This window comes from Oncorhynchus gorbuscha, unplaced genomic scaffold (assembly GCF_021184085.1).
Source record: "Oncorhynchus gorbuscha isolate QuinsamMale2020 ecotype Even-year unplaced genomic scaffold, OgorEven_v1.0 Un_scaffold_901, whole genome shotgun sequence".
NCBI classification, from domain to species: Eukaryota; Metazoa; Chordata; class Actinopteri; order Salmoniformes; family Salmonidae; genus Oncorhynchus; species Oncorhynchus gorbuscha.
This window is the reverse complement of record NW_025745870.1, coordinates 135,001-153,145: the sequence shown is the minus strand read 5'-3', so window position 1 is coordinate 153,145 and position 18,145 is coordinate 135,001. Positions and strand designations below refer to the sequence as shown.

The 18,145-nt window shown below is 42.8% G+C and overlaps 1 protein-coding gene across 1 annotated transcript in view; it reads right to left on the bottom strand.

Annotated features, from left to right (window-relative positions):
• Positions 1-13,580: 13,580 nt before the first annotated feature.
• Positions 13,581-18,145, bottom strand: part of LOC124020755 (post-GPI attachment to proteins factor 6-like) — a 7,791-nt gene continuing 3,226 nt past the window's right edge. The window contains exon 3 of the mRNA XM_046336014.1: positions 13,581-16,168. Within this exon, the coding sequence (XP_046191970.1) occupies positions 15,878-16,168 (291 nt within the window). The 3' untranslated portion in view covers positions 13,581-15,877. The remainder of the gene's footprint in view (positions 16,169-18,145) is intronic.

Genomic DNA, 18,145 nt, shown 5'->3' with positions numbered 1-18,145 from the left:
ATGTCTAGATGGATGGTAGAATGTCTAGATGGATGGTAGAATGTCTAGATGCACAGTAGAATGTCTAGCTGCACGGTAGAATGTCTAGATGCACGGTAGAATGTCTAGCTGCACGGTAGAATGTCTAGAATGTCTAGATGAACGGTAGAATGTCTAGATGAACGGTAGAATGTCTAGATGCACGGTAGAATGTCTAGAATGTCTAGATGGATGGTAGAATGTCTAGATGGATGGTAGAATGTCTAGATGGATGGTAGAATGTCTAGAATGTCTAGATGAACGGTAGAATGTCTAGATGGACGGTAGAATGTCTAGATGCACGGTAGAATGTCTAGAATGTCTAGATGATGAACGGTAGAATGTCTAGATGTAGAATGTCTAGATGAGACGGTAGAATGTCTAGATGCACGGTAGAATGTCTAGAATGTCTAGATGGACGGTAGAATGTCTAGATGGATGGTAGAATGTCTAGATGGAATGTCTAGATGGATGGTAGAATGTCTAGATGGACGGTAGAATGTCTAGATGGAATGTCTAGATGCAGAGATGTCTAGATGCACGGTAGAATGTCAAGATGGATGGTAGAATGTCTAGATGAACGGTAGAATGTCTAGATGCACGGTAGAATGTCTAGATGTCTAGATGGATGGTAGAATGTCTAGAATGTCTAGATGGACGAATGTCTAGATGGACGGTAGAATGTCTAGATGAACGGTAGAATGTCTAGAATGTCTAGATGGACGGTAGAATGTCTAGATGAACGGTAGAATGTCTAGAATGTCTAGATGGACGGTAGAATGTCTAGATGAACGGTAGAATGTCTAGAATGTCTAGATGGACGGTAGAATGTCTAGATGAACGGTAGAATGTCTAGAATGTCTAGAATGTGGACGGTAGAATGTCTAGATGATGTCTAGATGGACGGTAGAATGTCTAGATGTCTAGAATGTCTAGATGGATGGTAGAATGTCTAGATGGATGGTAGGTAGAATGTCTAGATGGATAGAATGTCTAGATGGATGGTAGAATGTCTAGATGGATGGTAGAATGTCTAGAATGAATGTCTAGATGGATGGTAGAATGTCTAGAATGTCTAGATGGATGGTAGAATGTCTAGAATGTCTAGATGGATGGTAGAATGTCTAGAATGTCTAGATGGATGGTAGAATGTCTAGAATGTCTAGATGGATGGTAGAATGTCTAGAATGTCTAGATGAACGGTAGAATGTCTAGATGGATGGTAGAATGTCTAGAATGTCTAGATGGATGGTAGAATGTCTAGAATGTCTAGATGGATGGTAGAATGTCTAGAATGTCTAGATGGATGGTAGAATGTCTAGAATGTCTAGATGAACGGTAGAATGTCTAGATGGATGGTAGAATGTCTAGAATGTCTGGATGGATGGTAGAATGTCTAGATGCACGGTAGAATGTCTAGATGAACGGTAGAATGTCTAGAATGTCTGGATGGATGGTAGAATGTCTAGAATGTCTAGATGAACGGTAGAATGTCTAGAATGTCTAGATGAACGGTAGAATGTCTAGAATGTCTAGATGAACGGTAGAATGTCTAGAATGTCTAGATGAACGGTAGAATGTCTAGATGGACGGTAGAATGTCTAGATGAACGGTAGAATGTCTAGATGAACGGTAGAATGTCTAGATGCACGGTAGAATGTCTAGATGCACGGTAGAATGTCTAGAATGTCTAGATGGATGGTAGAATGTCTAGAATGTCTAGATGGATGGTAGAATGTCTAGATGCACGGTAGAATGTCTAGATGGATGGTAGAATGTCTAGATGGATGGTAGAATGTCTAGATGGATGGTAGAATGTCTAGATGGATGGTAGAATGTCTAGATGGATGGTAGAATGTCTAGATGGACGGTAGAATGTCTAGATGGATGGTAGAGATGTCTAGATGGATGGTAGAATGTCTAGATGGACGGTAGAATGTCTAGATGGATGGTAGAATGTCTAGATGGATGGTAGAATGTCTAGATGGATGGTAGAATGTCTAGATGGATGGTAGAATGTCTAGATGGATGGTAGAATGTCTAGATGGATGGTAGAATGTCTAGATGGATGGTAGAATGTCTAGATGAACGGTAGAATGTCTAGAATGTCTGGATGGATGGTAGAATGTCTAGATGGATGGTAGAATGTCTAGATGGATGGTAGAATGTCTAGATGGATGGTAGAATGTCTAGATGGATGGTAGAATGTCTAGATGGATGGTAGAATGTCTAGATGCACAGTAGAATGTCTAGATGCACGGTAGAATGTCTAGAATGTCTGGATGGATGGTAGAATGTCTAGATGGATGGTAGAATGTCTAGATGGATGGTAGAATGTCTAGATGGATGGTAGAATGTCTAGATGGATGGTAGAATGTCTAGATGGATGGTAGAATGTCTAGATGGATGGTAGAATGTCTAGATGAATGGTAGAATGTCTAGATGGATGTGTCTAGATGAACGAATGTAGAATGTCTAGATGGATGGTAGAATGTCTAGATGAACTAGATGTAGAATGTCTAGAATGTCTAGATGGATGGTAGAATGTCTAGAATGTCTAGATGCATGGTAGAATGTCTAGATGGATGGTAGAATGTCTAGATGGATGAGAATGTCTAGATGGATGGTAGAATGTCTAGATGGATGGTAGAATGTCTAGATGGAGATGGATGGTGGTAGAATGTCTGTCTAGAGATGGTAGAATGTATAGATGGATGGTAGAATGTCTAGATGAACGGTAGAATGTCTAGAATGTCTGGATGGATGGTAGAATGTCTAGATGGATGGTAGAATGTCTAGATGCACAGTAGAATGTCTAGCTGCACGGTAGAATGTCTAGAATGTCTGGATGGATGGTAGAATGTCTAGATGGATGGTAGAATGTCTAGATGGATGGTAGAATGTCTAGATGGATGGTAGAATGTCTAGATGGATGGTAGAATGTCTAGATGGATGGTAGAATGTCTAGATGAACGGTAGAATGTCTAGATGAACGGTAGAATGTCTAGAATGTCTAGATGAACGGTAGAATGTCTAGAATGTCTAGATGGATGGTAGAATGTCTAGATGAACGGTAGAATGTCTAGAATGTCTAGATGGATGGTAGAATGTCTAGAATGTCTAGATGCATGGTAGAATGTCTAGATGGATGGTAGAATGTCTAGATGGATGGTAGAATGTATAGATGGATGGTAGAATGTCTAGATGGATGGTAGAATGTATAGATGGATGGTAGAATGTCTAGATGAACGGTAGAATGTCTAGAATGTCTGGATGGATGGTAGAATGTCTAGATGGATGGTAGAATGTCTAGATGGATGGTAGAATGTCTAGATGCACGGTAGAATGTATAGATGAGCGGTAGAATGTCTAGATGAACGGTAGAATGTCTAGAATGTCTAGATGAACGGTAGAATGTCTAGATGAACGGTAGAATGTCTAGAATGTCTAGATGAACGGTAGAATGTCTAGAATGTCTAGATGAACGGTAGAATGTCTAGATGAACGGTAGAATGTCTAGAATGTCTAGATGGACGGTAGAATGTCTAGATGAACGGTAGAATGTCTAGAATGTCTAGATGGATGGTAGAATGTCTAGATGAACGGTAGAATGTCTAGAATGTCTAGATGAACGGTAGAATGTCTAGAATGTCTAGATGAACGGTAGAATGTCTAGATGAACGGTAGAATGTCTAGAATGTCTAGATGGACGGTAGAATGTCTAGATGAACGGTAGAATGTCTAGAATGTCTAGAATGTCTAGATGGATGGTAGAATGTCTAGATGAACGGTAGAATGTCTAGAATGTCTAGATGGACGGTAGAATGTCTAGATGGACGGTAGAATGTCTAGATGAACGGTAGAATGTCTAGAATGTCTAGATGGACGGTAGAATGTATAGATGAACGGTAGAATGTCTAGAATGTCTAGATGAACGGTAGAATGTCTAGAATGTCTAGATGAACGGTAGAATGTCTAGAATGTCTAGATGGACGGTAGAATGTCTAGATGAACGGTAGAATGTCTAGAATGTCTAGATGGACGGTAGAATGTCTAGATGAACGGTAGAATGTCTAGAATGTCTAGATGGATGGTAGAATGTCTAGATGGACGGTAGAATGTCTAGATGGACGGTAGAATGTATAGATGAACGGTAGAATGTCTAGAATGTCTAGATGAACGGTAGAATGTCTAGAATGTCTAGATGGACGGTAGAATGTCTAGATGAACGGTAGAATGTCTAGATGGACGGTAGAATGTATAGAATGTCTAGATGAATGGTAGAATGTCTAGATGGACGGTAGAATGTCTAGATGAACGGTAGAATGTCTAGATGGACGGTAGAATGTATAGAATGTCTAGATGAATGGTAGAATGTCTAGATGGATGGTAGAATGTCTAGATGGACGGTAGAATGTCTAGATGAATGGTAGAATGTCTAGATGGACGGTAGAATGTCTAGATGAACGGTAGAATGTCTAGATGGACGGTAGAATGTCTAGATGAACGGTAGAATGTCTAGATGGACGGTAGAATGTCTAGATGAACGGTAGAATGTCTAGAATGTCTAGATGGATGGTAGAATGTCTAGATGCACGGTAGAATGTCTAGATGAACGGTAGAATGTCTAGATGGATGGTAGAATGTCTAGATGAACGGTAGAATGTCTAGATGAACGGTAGAATGTCTAGATGAACGGTAGAATGTATAGATGAACGGTAGAATGTCTAGAATGTCTAGATGGATGGTAGAATGTCTAGATGAACAGTAGAATGTCTAGAATGTCTAGATGGATGGTAGAATGTCTAGATGCACGGTAGAATGTCTAGATGAACGGTAGAATGTCTAGAATGTCTAGATGGATGGTAGAATGTCTAGATGAACGGTAGAATGTCTAGATGAACGGTAGAATGTCTAGATGGATGGTAGAATGTCTAGATGGATGGTAGAATGTATAGATGAACGGTAGAATGTCTAGATGGACGGTAGAATGTCTAGATGCACGGTAGAATGTCTAGATGAACGGTAGAATGACTAGATGAACGGTAGAATGTCTAGATGAACGGTAGAATGTCTAGATGGACGGTAGAATGTCTAGATGGATGGTAGAATGTCTAGATGGATGGTAGAATGTCTAGATGAACGGTAGAATGTCTAGATGAACGGTAGAATGTCTAGATGGACGGTAGAATGTCTAGATGGATGGTAGAATGTCTAGATGGACGGTAGAATGTCTAGATGGATGGTAGAATGTCTAGATGGATGGTAGAATGTCTAGATGGATGGTAGAATGTCTAGATGCACAGTAGAATGTATAGATGAACGGTAGAATGTCTAGAATGTCTAGATGGATGGTAGAATGTCTAGATGCACGGTAGAATGTCTAGATGGATGGTAGAATGTCTAGATGAACGGTAGAATGTCTAGATGGACGGTAGAATGTCTAGATGAACGGTAGAATGTCTAGATGGACGGTAGAATGTCTAGATGGATGGTAGAATGTCTAGAATGTCTAGATGAATGGTAGAATGTCTAGATGAATGGTAGAATGTCTAGATGGACGGTAGAATGTCTAGATGAACGGTAGAATGTCTAGATGAACGGTAGAATGTCTAGATGCACGGTAGAATGTATAGATGAACGGTAGAATGTCTAGAATGTCTAGATGGATGGTAGAATGTCTAGATAGATGGTAGAATGTCTAGATGGACGGTAGAATGTCTAGATGAACGGTAGAATGTCTAGAATGTCTAGATGGATGGTAGAATGTCTAGATGCACGGTAGAATGTCTAGATGAACGGTAGAATGTCTAGAATGTCTAGATGGATGGTAGAATGTCTAGATAGATGGTAGAATGTCTAGATGGACGGTAGAATGTCTAGATGAACGGTAGAATGTCTAGATGGACGGTAGAATGTCTAGATGCACGGTAGAATGTCTAGATGAACGGTAGAATGACTAGATGAACGGTAGAATGTCTAGATGCATGGTAGAATGTCTAGATGGATGGTACAATGTCTAGATGGATGGTAGAATGTCTAGATGGATGGTAGAATGTCTAGATGGATGGTAGAATGTCTAGATGGATGGTAGAATGTCTAGATGGATGGTAGAATGTCTAGATGGATGGTAGAATGTCTAGATGCACAGTAGAATGTCTAGATGGACGGTAGAATGTCTAGATGGATGGTACAATGTCTAGATGGATGGTAGAATGTCTAGATGGATGGTAGAATGTCTAGATGGATGGTAGAATGTCTAGATGGATGGTAGAATGTCTAGATGCACAGTAGAATGTCTAGATGGACGGTAGAATGTCTAGATGGATGGTACAATGTCTAGATGGATGGTAGAATGTCTAGATGGATGGTAGAATGTCTAGATGGACAGTAGAATGTCTAGATGCACGGTAGAATGTCTAGATGGATGGTACAATGTCTAGATGGATGGTAGAATGTCTAGATGGATGGTAGAATGTCTAGCTGCACGGTAGAATGTCTAGATGGACGGTAGAATGTCTAGATGCACGGTAGAATGTCTAGAATGTCTAGATGGATGGTAGAATGTCTAGATGGATGGTAGAATGTCTAGATGCACAGTAGAATGTCTAGATGCACGGTAGAATGTCTAGATGGACGGTAGAATGTCTAGATGCACAGTAGAATGTCTAGATGCACAGTAGAATGTCTAGATGGACGGTAGAATGTCTAGATGCACGGTAGAATGTCTAGATGCACGGTAGAATGTATAGATGAACGGTAGAATGTCTAGATGCACGGTAGAATGTCTAGATGGATGGTAGAATGTCTAGCTGCACGGTAGAATGTCTAGATGCACGGTAGAATGTCTAGATGCACGGTAGAATGTCTAGAATGTCTAGATGAACGGTAGAATGTCTAGCTGCACGGTAGAATGTCTAGATGCACGGTAGAATGTCTAGATGCACGGTAGAATGTCTAGAATGTCTAGATGGATGGTAGAATGTCTAGATGAACGGTAGAATGTCTAGATGAACGGTAGAATGTCTAGATGGATGGTAGAATGTCTAGATGGATGGTAGAATGTATAGATGAACGGTAGAATGTCTAGATGGACGGTAGAATGTCTAGATGGATGGTAGAATGTCTAGATGGACGGTAGAATGTCTAGATGCACGGTAGAATGTCTAGAATGTCTAGATGAACGGTAGAATGTCTAGCTGCACGGTAGAATGTCTAGATGCACGGTAGAATGTCTAGATGCACGGTAGAATGTCTAGAATGTCTAGATGGATGGTAGAATGTCTAGATGAACGGTAGAATGTCTAGATGAACGGTAGAATGTCTAGATGGATGGTAGAATGTCTAGATGGATGGTAGAATGTATAGATGAACGGTAGAATGTCTAGATGGACGGTAGAATGTCTAGATGGATGGTAGAATGTCTAGATGGACGGTAGAATGTCTAGATGGATGGTAGAATGTCTAGATGGATGGTAGAATGTCTAGATGGACGGTAGAATGTCTAGATGCACAGTAGAATGTATAGATGAACGGTAGAATGTCTAGAATGTCTAGATGAACGGTAGAATGTCTAGATGCACAGTAGAATGTCTAGATGAACGGTAGAATGTCTAGATGGACGGTAGAATGTCTAGATGAACGGTAGAATGTCTAGATGGACGGTAGAATGTCTAGATGAACGGTAGAATGTCTAGATGGACGGTAGAATGTCTAGATGGATGGTAGAATGTCTAGATGGACTAGAATGTCGGATGGTAGAATGTCTAGAATGTCTAGATGAATGGTAGAATGTCTAGATGAATGGTAGAATGTCTAGATGGACTAGGTAGAATGTCTAGATGGACGGTAGAATGTCTAGATGTAGAATGTCTAGATGGACGGTAGAATGTCTAGATGAACGGTAGAATGTCTAGATGCACGGTAGAATGTCTAGATGTCTAGAATGTCTAGATGGTGGTAGAATGTCTAGATGCACGGTAGAATGTCTAGATGTCTAGATGTCTAGATGGATGGTAGAATGTCTAGATAGATAGAATGTCTAGATGGACGGTAGAATGTCTAGATGAACGGTAGAATGTCTAGATGGACGGTAGAATGTCTAGATGCACGGTAGAATGTCTAGATGTCTAGATGAACGGAATGTCTAGAATGTCTAGATGGATGGTACAATGTCTAGATGGATGGTAGAATGTCTAGATGGATGGTAGAATGTCTAGATGGATGGTAGAATGTCTAGATGGATGGTAGAATGTCTAGATGGATGGTAGAATGTCTAGATGGATGGTAGAATGTCTAGATGGATGGTAGAATGTCTAGATGCACAGTAGAATGTCTAGATGGACGGTAGAATGTCTAGATGGATGGTACAATGTCTAGATGGATGGTAGAATGTCTAGATGGATGGTAGAATGTCTAGATGGATGGTAGAATGTCTAGATGGATGGTAGAATGTCTAGATGCACGGTAGAATGTCTAGATGGACGGTAGAATGTCTAGATGGATGGTACAATGTCTAGATGGATGGTAGAATGTCTAGATGGATGGTAGAATGTCTAGATGCACAGTAGAATGTCTAGATGCACGGTAGAATGTCTAGATGGATGGTACAATGTCTAGATGGATGGTAGAATGTCTAGATGGATGGTAGAATGTCTAGATGCACGGTAGAATGTCTAGATGGACGGTAGAATGTCTAGATGCACGGTAGAATGTCTAGAATGTCTAGATGGATGGTAGAATGTCTAGATGGATGGTAGAATGTCTAGATGCACAGTAGAATGTCTAGATGCATGGTAGAATGTCTAGATGGACGGTAGAATGTCTAGATGCACAGTAGAATGTCTAGATGCACAGTAGAATGTCTAGATGGACGGTAGAATGTCTAGATGCACGGTAGAATGTCTAGATGCACGGTAGAATGTATAGATGAACGGTAGAATGTCTAGATGCACGGTAGAATGTCTAGATGCACGGTAGAATGTCTAGAATGTCTAGATGAACGGTAGAATGTCTAGATGAACGGTAGAATGTCTAGATGCACGGTAGAATGTCTAGAATGTCTAGATGGATGGTAGAATGTCTAGATGGATGGTAGAATGTCTAGATGGATGGTACAATGTCTAGAATGTCTAGATGAACGGTAGAATGTCTAGATGGATGGTAGAATGTCTAGATGCACAGTAGAATGTATAGATGAACGGTAGAATGTCTAGAATGTCTAGATGGATGGTAGAATGTCTAGATGCACGGTAGAATGTCTAGATGGATGGTAGAATGTCTAGATGCACGGTAGAATGTCTAGATGAACGGTAGAATGTCTAGATGGACGGTAGAATGTCTAGATGAACGGTAGAATGTCTAGATGGACGGTAGAATGTCTAGATGGATGGTAGAATGTCTAGAATGTCTAGATGAATGGTAGAATGTCTAGATGAATGGTAGAATGTCTAGATGGACGGTAGAATGTCTAGATGAACGGTAGAATGTCTAGATGGACGGTAGAATGTCTAGATGAACGGTAGAATGTCTAGATGGACGGTAGAATGTCTAGATGAACGGTAGAATGTCTAGATGCACGGTAGAATGTATAGATGAACGGTAGAATGTCTAGAATGTCTAGATGAATGGTAGAATGTCTAGATGCACGGTAGAATGTCTAGATGAACGGTAGAATGTCTAGAATGTCTAGATGGATGGTAGAATGTCTAGATAGATGGTAGAATGTCTAGATGGACGGTAGAATGTCTAGATGAACGGTAGAATGTCTAGATGGACGGTAGAATGTCTAGATGCACGGTAGAATGTCTAGATGAACGGTAGAATGACTAGATGAACGGTAGAATGTCTAGATGCATGGTAGAATGTCTAGATGGATGGTACAATGTCTAGATGGATGGTAGAATGTCTAGATGGATGGTAGAATGTCTAGATGGATGGTAGAATGTCTAGATGGATGGTAGAATGTCTAGATGGATGGTAGAATGTCTAGATGGATGGTAGAATGTCTAGATGGATGGTAGAATGTCTAGATGCACAGTAGAATGTCTAGATGGACGGTAGAATGTCTAGATGGATGGTACAATGTCTAGATGGATGGTAGAATGTCTAGATGGACGGTAGAATGTCTAGATGAACGGTAGAATGTCTAGATGGACGGTAGAATGTCTAGATGCACGGTAGAATGTCTAGATGAACGGTAGAATGACTAGATGAACGGTAGAATGTCTAGATGCATGGTAGAATGTCTAGATGGATGGTACAATGTCTAGATGGATGGTAGAATGTCTAGATGGATGGTAGAATGTCTAGATGGATGGTAGAATGTCTAGATGGATGGTAGAATGTCTAGATGGATGGTAGAATGTCTAGATGGATGGTAGAATGTCTAGATGGATGGTAGAATGTCTAGATGCACAGTAGAATGTCTAGATGGACGGTAGAATGTCTAGATGGATGGTACAATGTCTAGATGGATGGTAGAATGTCTAGATGGATGGTAGAATGTCTAGATGGATGGTAGAATGTCTAGATGGATGGTAGAATGTCTAGATGCACAGTAGAATGTCTAGATGGACGGTAGAATGTCTAGATGGATGGTACAATGTCTAGATGGATGGTAGAATGTCTAGATGGATGGTAGAATGTCTAGATGGACAGTAGAATGTCTAGATGCACGGTAGAATGTCTAGATGGATGGTACAATGTCTAGATGGATGGTAGAATGTCTAGATGGATGGTAGAATGTCTAGCTGCACGGTAGAATGTCTAGATGGACGGTAGAATGTCTAGATGCACGGTAGAATGTCTAGAATGTCTAGATGGATGGTAGAATGTCTAGATGGATGGTAGAATGTCTAGATGCACAGTAGAATGTCTAGATGCACGGTAGAATGTCTAGATGGACGGTAGAATGTCTAGATGCACAGTAGAATGTCTAGATGCACAGTAGAATGTCTAGATGGACGGTAGAATGTCTAGATGCACGGTAGAATGTCTAGATGCACGGTAGAATGTATAGATGAACGGTAGAATGTCTAGATGCACGGTAGAATGTCTAGATGCACGGTAGAATGTCTAGAATGTCTAGATGAACGGTAGAATGTCTAGATGAACGGTAGAATGTCTAGATGCACGGTAGAATGTCTAGAATGTCTAGATGGATGGTAGAATGTCTAGATGGATGGTAGAATGTCTAGATGGATGGTAGAATGTCTAGAATGTCTAGATGAACGGTAGAATGTCTAGAATGTCTAGATGGATGGTAGAATGTCTAGATGGATGGTAGAATGTATAGATGAATGGTAGAATGTCTAGAATGTCTAGATGGATGGTAGAATGTCTAGATGCACGGTAGAATGTCTAGATGGATGGTAGAATGTCTAGATGCACGGTAGAATGTCTAGATGAACGGTAGAATGTCTAGATGGACGGTAGAATGTCTAGATGAACGGTAGAATGTCTAGATGGACGGTAGAATGTCTAGATGGATGGTAGAATGTCTAGAATGTCTAGATGAATGGTAGAATGTCTAGATGAATGGTAGAATGTCTAGATGGACGGTAGAATGTCTAGATGAACGGTAGAATGTCTAGATGGACGGTAGAATGTCTAGATGAACGGTAGAATGTCTAGATGGACGGTAGAATGTCTAGATGAACGGTAGAATGTCTAGATGCACGGTAGAATGTATAGATGAACGGTAGAATGTCTAGAATGTCTAGATGAATGGTAGAATGTCTAGATGCACGGTAGAATGTCTAGAATGTCTAGATGGATGGTAGAATGTCTAGATAGATGGTAGAATGTCTAGATGGACGGTAGAATGTCTAGATGAACGGTAGAATGTCTAGATGGACGGTAGAATGTCTAGATGCACGGTAGAATGTCTAGATGAACGGTAGAATGACTAGATGAACGGTAGAATGTCTAGATGCATGGTAGAATGTCTAGATGGATGGTACAATGTCTAGATGGATGGTAGAATGTCTAGATGGATGGTAGAATGTCTAGATGGATGGTAGAATGTCTAGATGGATGGTAGAATGTCTAGATGGATGGTAGAATGTCTAGATGGATGGTAGAATGTCTAGATGGATGGTAGAATGTCTAGATGCACAGTAGAATGTCTAGATGGACGGTAGAATGTCTAGATGGATGGTACAATGTCTAGATGGATGGTAGAATGTCTAGATGGATGGTAGAATGTCTAGATGGATGGTAGAATGTCTAGATGGATGGTAGAATGTCTAGATGCACAGTAGAATGTCTAGATGCACGGTAGAATGTCTAGATGGACGGTAGAATGTCTAGATGCACAGTAGAATGTCTAGATGCACAGTAGAATGTCTAGATGGACTGTAGAATGTCTAGATGCACGGTAGAATGTCTAGATGCACGGTAGAATGTATAGATGAACAGTAGAATGTCTAGATGCACGGTAGAATGTCTAGATGCACGGTAGAATGTCTAGAATGTCTAGATGAACGGTAGAATGTCTAGATGAACGGTAGAATGTCTAGATGCACGGTAGAATGTCTAGAATGTCTAGATGGATGGTAGAATGTCTAGATGGATGGTAGAATGTCTAGATGGATGGTACAATGTCTAGAATGTCTAGATGAACGGTAGAATGTCTAGATGCACGGTAGAATGTCTAGAATGTCTAGATGGATGGTAGAATGTCTAGATGGATGGTACAATGTCTAGAATGTCTAGATGAACGGTAGAATGTCTAGATGGACGGTAGAATGTCTAGCTGCACGGTAGAATGTCTAGAATGTCTAGATGAACGGTAGAATGTCTAGATGAACGGTAGAATGTCTAGATGAACGGTAGAATGTCTAGAATGTCTAGATGGATGGTAGAATGTCTAGATGGATGGTAGAATGTCTAGATGGATGGTACAATGTCTAGATGGATGGTAGAATGTCTAGATGGATGGTAGAATGTCTAGATGCACAGTAGAATGTCTAGCTGCACGGTAGAATGTCTAGATGCACGGTAGAATGTCTAGATGCACGGTAGAATGTCTAGAATGTCTAGATGAACGGTAGAATGTCTAGCTGCACGGTAGAATGTCTAGATGCACGGTAGAATGTCTAGATGCACGGTAGAATGTCTAGAATGTCTAGATGAACGGTAGAATGTCTAGATGAACGGTAGAATGTCTAGATGGACGGTAGAATGTCTAGATGAACGGTAGAATGTCTAGATAGAAGGTAGAATGTCTAGATGAACGGTAGAATGTCTAGATGGATGGTAGAATGTCTAGATGAACGGTAGAATGTCTAGATGGATGGTAGAATGTCTAGATGAACGGTAGAATGTCTAGATGGATGGTAGAATGTCTAGATGAACAGTAGAATGTCTAGATGAACGGTAGAATGTCTAGATGAACGGTAGAATGTCTAGATGAACGGTAGAATGTCTAGAATGTCTGGATGGATGGTAGAATGTCTAGATGAACGGTAGAATGTCTAGATGAACGGTAGAATGTCTAGATGAACGGTAGAATGCCGCACATAAAACATGTAAAGTATCAGAGGAAAAGTCCATCAGCATCCCATGAAAATTAACATATATTTACCATATCAGAAACATTACATTAACATCTCATTAACATAACATGTGATCATGAGGGATCAAAAACTTTTCAGAACATAAAAACATTATTATTAACCCAACACCAAACATTAAAATGCTTCATTCTAACTTAATATCATTGTGAAATAAAAGCAGTATGACCAGAGAATAAGAGGAATGGTAGAACTGGTCTTGCAGAACGCACAGAGAGTGGAGAGGCACTGGATACACAATCTAATTTGTTTCAAAATACACATTCAGAGAAAGACCTCTACACAAATTACATTTAGATGTCATTAAAATGACATTATTACACTTAGTCATTAAAGTGCTTTAAGGAGAAGGAAGGGAGTAAGGAACTGAGGGAGGATGTAGAATTGGAACAGGGCCCATTGAGGCGTGGGAAAGGGAACCCTAGCCAGTTGTACAGCTGAATGCATTTAACCCATTTGAATCAGAGGTGTGGGGGGGGGCTGAATGCATTTAACCCATATGAATCAGAGGTGTGGGGGGGGGGGCTGAATGCATTTAACCCATTTGAATCAGAGGTGGGGGGGGGGGCTGAATGCATTTAACCCATTTGAATCAGAGGTATGTGGGGGGGGGGGGCTGAAGGGTTCCTATGAGTAAATATACCATTATAGTGTTTGAATCGAGACAGATAACGTGAGTCTACAGGTGCTAGCTGTGCTGCTAGACCTCCACTCATTCTGCTAATGCTAGTTAGCATTGACTCGCTAGACCTCCACTCATTCTGCTAATGCTAGTTAGCATTGACTTGCTAGACCTCCACTCATTCTGCTAATGCTAGTTAGCATTGACTCGCTAGACCTCCACTCATTCTGCTAATACTAGTTAGCATTGACTCGCTAGACCTCCACTCATTCTGCTAATGCTAGTTAGCATTGACTCGTGAAACGCCTTTTAACTTCCTCCAAACTACACACACATTACTCAGGGCTGTTCAGTTCTGGTTCTGGAGGCCCGAAACACTTCTGTTTCTGCAAATTAATTACACTCACCCCTGCTTTTACTAGCAGTCTTCCTCTATCTAGTAGTGAATCTAAACTAGAGGAGGACGAGGAGGAAAGGAGGAAGAGGGAGGGGCAAGACATGATGGATTAGCAGGCAGTGATGTCATACAAATATATTATTATGAAAACATTCATATCCTTGACCAGAAATATATGTCATATATATATATACATACTGGGACCACACCAGGATTATACACACACACCAACATACAGCTAGCAGAGCTGGGACCACACCAGTATTCCTTCTGTAGCTCAGTTGGTAGAGCATGGCGCTTGTAATGCCAGGGTAGTGGGTTTGATCCCCGGGACCACCCATACGTAGAATGTATGCACACATGACTGTAAGTCGCTTTGGATAAAAGCGTCTGCTAAATGGCATATATTATTATTATTATTATATACACACACACCAACATACAGCTAGCAGAGCTGGGACCACACCAGGATTATACACACACACCAACATACAGCTAGCAGAGCTGGGACCACACCAGGATTATACACACACACCAACGTACAGCTAGCAGAGCTGGGACCACACCAGTATTAATTCATAGTATCAAGGAAACACCAAGAGGATGTAACTTCTTTAGGAAAACAGCCCTAATATTGGAAACATCATTATGTTTTCATTAATGTTTTTCCAGGCTATAAAACACTAGATTTTACATCCAGCAGGTTATTCAACATCATTATGTTTTCATGAATGTTTTTCCAGGCTATAAAACACTAGATTTTACATCCAGCAGGTTATTCAACATCATTATGTTTTCATTAATGTTTTTCCAGGCTATAAAACACTAGATTTTACATCCAGCAGGTTATTCAACATCATTATGTTTTCATTAATGTTTTTCCAGGCTATAAAACACTAGATTTTACATCTAGCAGGTTATTCAACATCATTATGTTTTCATTAATGTTTTTCCAGGCTATAAAACACTAGATTTTACATCTAGCAGGTTATTCAACATCATTATGTTTTCATTAATGTTTTTCCAGGCTATAAAACACTAGATTTTACATCTAGCAGGTTATTCAACATCATTATGTTTTCATTAATGTTTTTCCAGGCTATAAAACACTAGATTTTACATCCAGCAGGTTATTAAAGGACAAAAGAGTTGTCTGTTTAAGATATTCATTTTTGCCATGGAAAACAAATCTGTCAATACTGGTATGGTCACAGCCTTAAACCTATGTGACAGTGTTGGTCTCCACAGGTCCAGGGTCAGAGGTCAGGTGACAGTATATAGTTCCTCCTTGGTGCTGTGACAGAGTGTGTAACCACAGACTCCAGGGCTCCAGGTGTTCATGGAGTCTGTCTCTCTGGGAGGCAGAAGGAACACCACACTAGAGGCAACCAGGACGTGCCATAGAGAGTGTGTGTACAGGTAGTTGTCCTCCGTCTCAGCAAACACGTACACACACACACCGACCAGCGCTGAGGCCAGGCCTGGGAGGAGAAACAGTACCCAACGCCGCCAAGAGGGGGGGTAGCACTGTTTCCTCTTCAGCCCTCGATACACCTGGAAACACACACATTATACAGTTACACACAACCTTAACCCTGGCAGGAGGCTAAAACATAGCATAAGTGTGTGTGTGTGTGTGTGTGTGTGTGTGTGTGTGTGTGTGTGTGTGTGTGTGTGTGTGTGTGTGTGTGTGTGTGTGTGTGTGTGTGTGTGTGTGTGTGTGTGTGTGTGTGTGTGTGTGTGTGTGTGTGTGTGTGTGTGTGTGTGTGTGTTCAGTCAAGTGGATGAAGAGTTTGGAGAGCTGGACGGCAGACAGAGAGAAGAGGGGGATCGAGAGGAGGAGGAGGAGGAGGAGGAGGAATCTTCTCGTCTCTGGGTGGATCAGTTTTCTCCTCAACACTACACTGAACTACTCAGCGACGACGTGAGTGGTGGAGGTTGGGGAACAGGACTGGTGGAGGAGGTTGGGGAACAGGACTGGTGGAGGAGGTTGGGGAACGGACTGGTGGAGGAGGTTGGGGAACAGGACTGGTGGAGGAGGTTGGGGAACAGGACTGGTGGAGGAGGTTGGGGAACAGGACTGGTGGAGGAGGTTGGGGAACAGGACTGGTGGAGGAGGTTGGGAAACAGGACTGGTGGAGGAGGTTTGGGAACAGGACTGGTGGAGGAGGTTGGGGAACAGGACTGGTGGAGGAGGTTTGGGAACAGGACTGGTGGAGGAGGTTGGGGAACGGGACTGGTTGGGGATCGGGACTGGTGGAGGAGGTTGGGGAACGGGACTGGTGGAGGAGGTTGGGGAACAGGACTGGTGGAGGAGGTTGGGGAACGGGACTGGTGGAGTAGGTTGGGGAACAGGACTGGTGGTGGAGGTTGGGGAACAGGACTGGTGGTGGAGGTTGGGGAACGGGACTGGTGGAGGAGGTTGGGGAACAGGACTGGTGGAGGAGGTTGGGGAACGGGACTGGTTGGGGATCGGGACTGGTGGAGGAGGTTGGGGAACGGGACTGGTGGTGGAGGTTGGGGAACGGGACTGGTGGTGGAGGTTGGGGAATGGGACTGGTGGAGGAGGTTGGGGAACAGGACTGGTGGGGGAGGTTGGGGAACGAGACTGGTGGTGGAGGTTGGGGAACGGGACTGGTGGTGGAGTTTGGGGAACGGGACTGGTGGAGGAGGTTGGGGAACAGGACTGGTGGGGGAGGTTGGGGAATGGGACTGGTGATGGTTGGGGACCGGGACTGGTGGAGGAGGTTGGGGAACAGGACTGGTGGTGGAGGTTGGGGAACAGGACTGGTGGTGGAGGTTGGGGAACGGGACTGGTGGAGGAGGTTGGGGAACAGGACTGGTGGGGGAGGTTGGGGAACAGGACTGGTGGGGGAGGTTGGGGAACGGGACTGGTGGGGGAGGTTGGGGAACAGGACTGGTGGAGGAGGTTGGGGAACGGGACTGGTGGAGGAGGTTGGGGAACGGGACTGGTTGGGGAACGGGACTGGTGGAGGAGGTTGGGGAACAGGACTGGTGTTGGTGGTTGGGGAACAGGACTGGTGGAGGAGGTTGGGGAACAGGACTGGTGGTGGAGGTTGGGGAACGGGACTGGTGGTGGCGTTTGGGGAACGGGACTGGTGGAGGAGGTTGAGGAACAGGACTGGTGGGGGAGGTTGGGGAATGGGACTGGTGATGGTTGGGGACCGGGACTGGTGGAGGAGGTTGGGGAACAGGACTGGTGGTGGAGGTTGGGGAACAGGACTGGTGGTGGAGGTTGGGGAAAAGGACTGGTGGAGGAGGTTGGGGAACAGGACTGGTGGTGGAGGTTGGGGAACAGGACTGGTGGTGGAGGTTGGGGAACGGGACTGGTGGAGGAGGTTGGGGAACAGGACTGGTGGAGGAGGTTGGGGAACGGGACTGGTGGAGGAGGTTGGGGAACAGGACTGGTGGTGGAGGTTGGGGAACAGGACTGGTGGTGGAGGTTGGGGAACGGGACTGGTGGAGGAGGTTGGGGAACAGGACTGGTGGAGGAGGTTGGGGAACGGGACT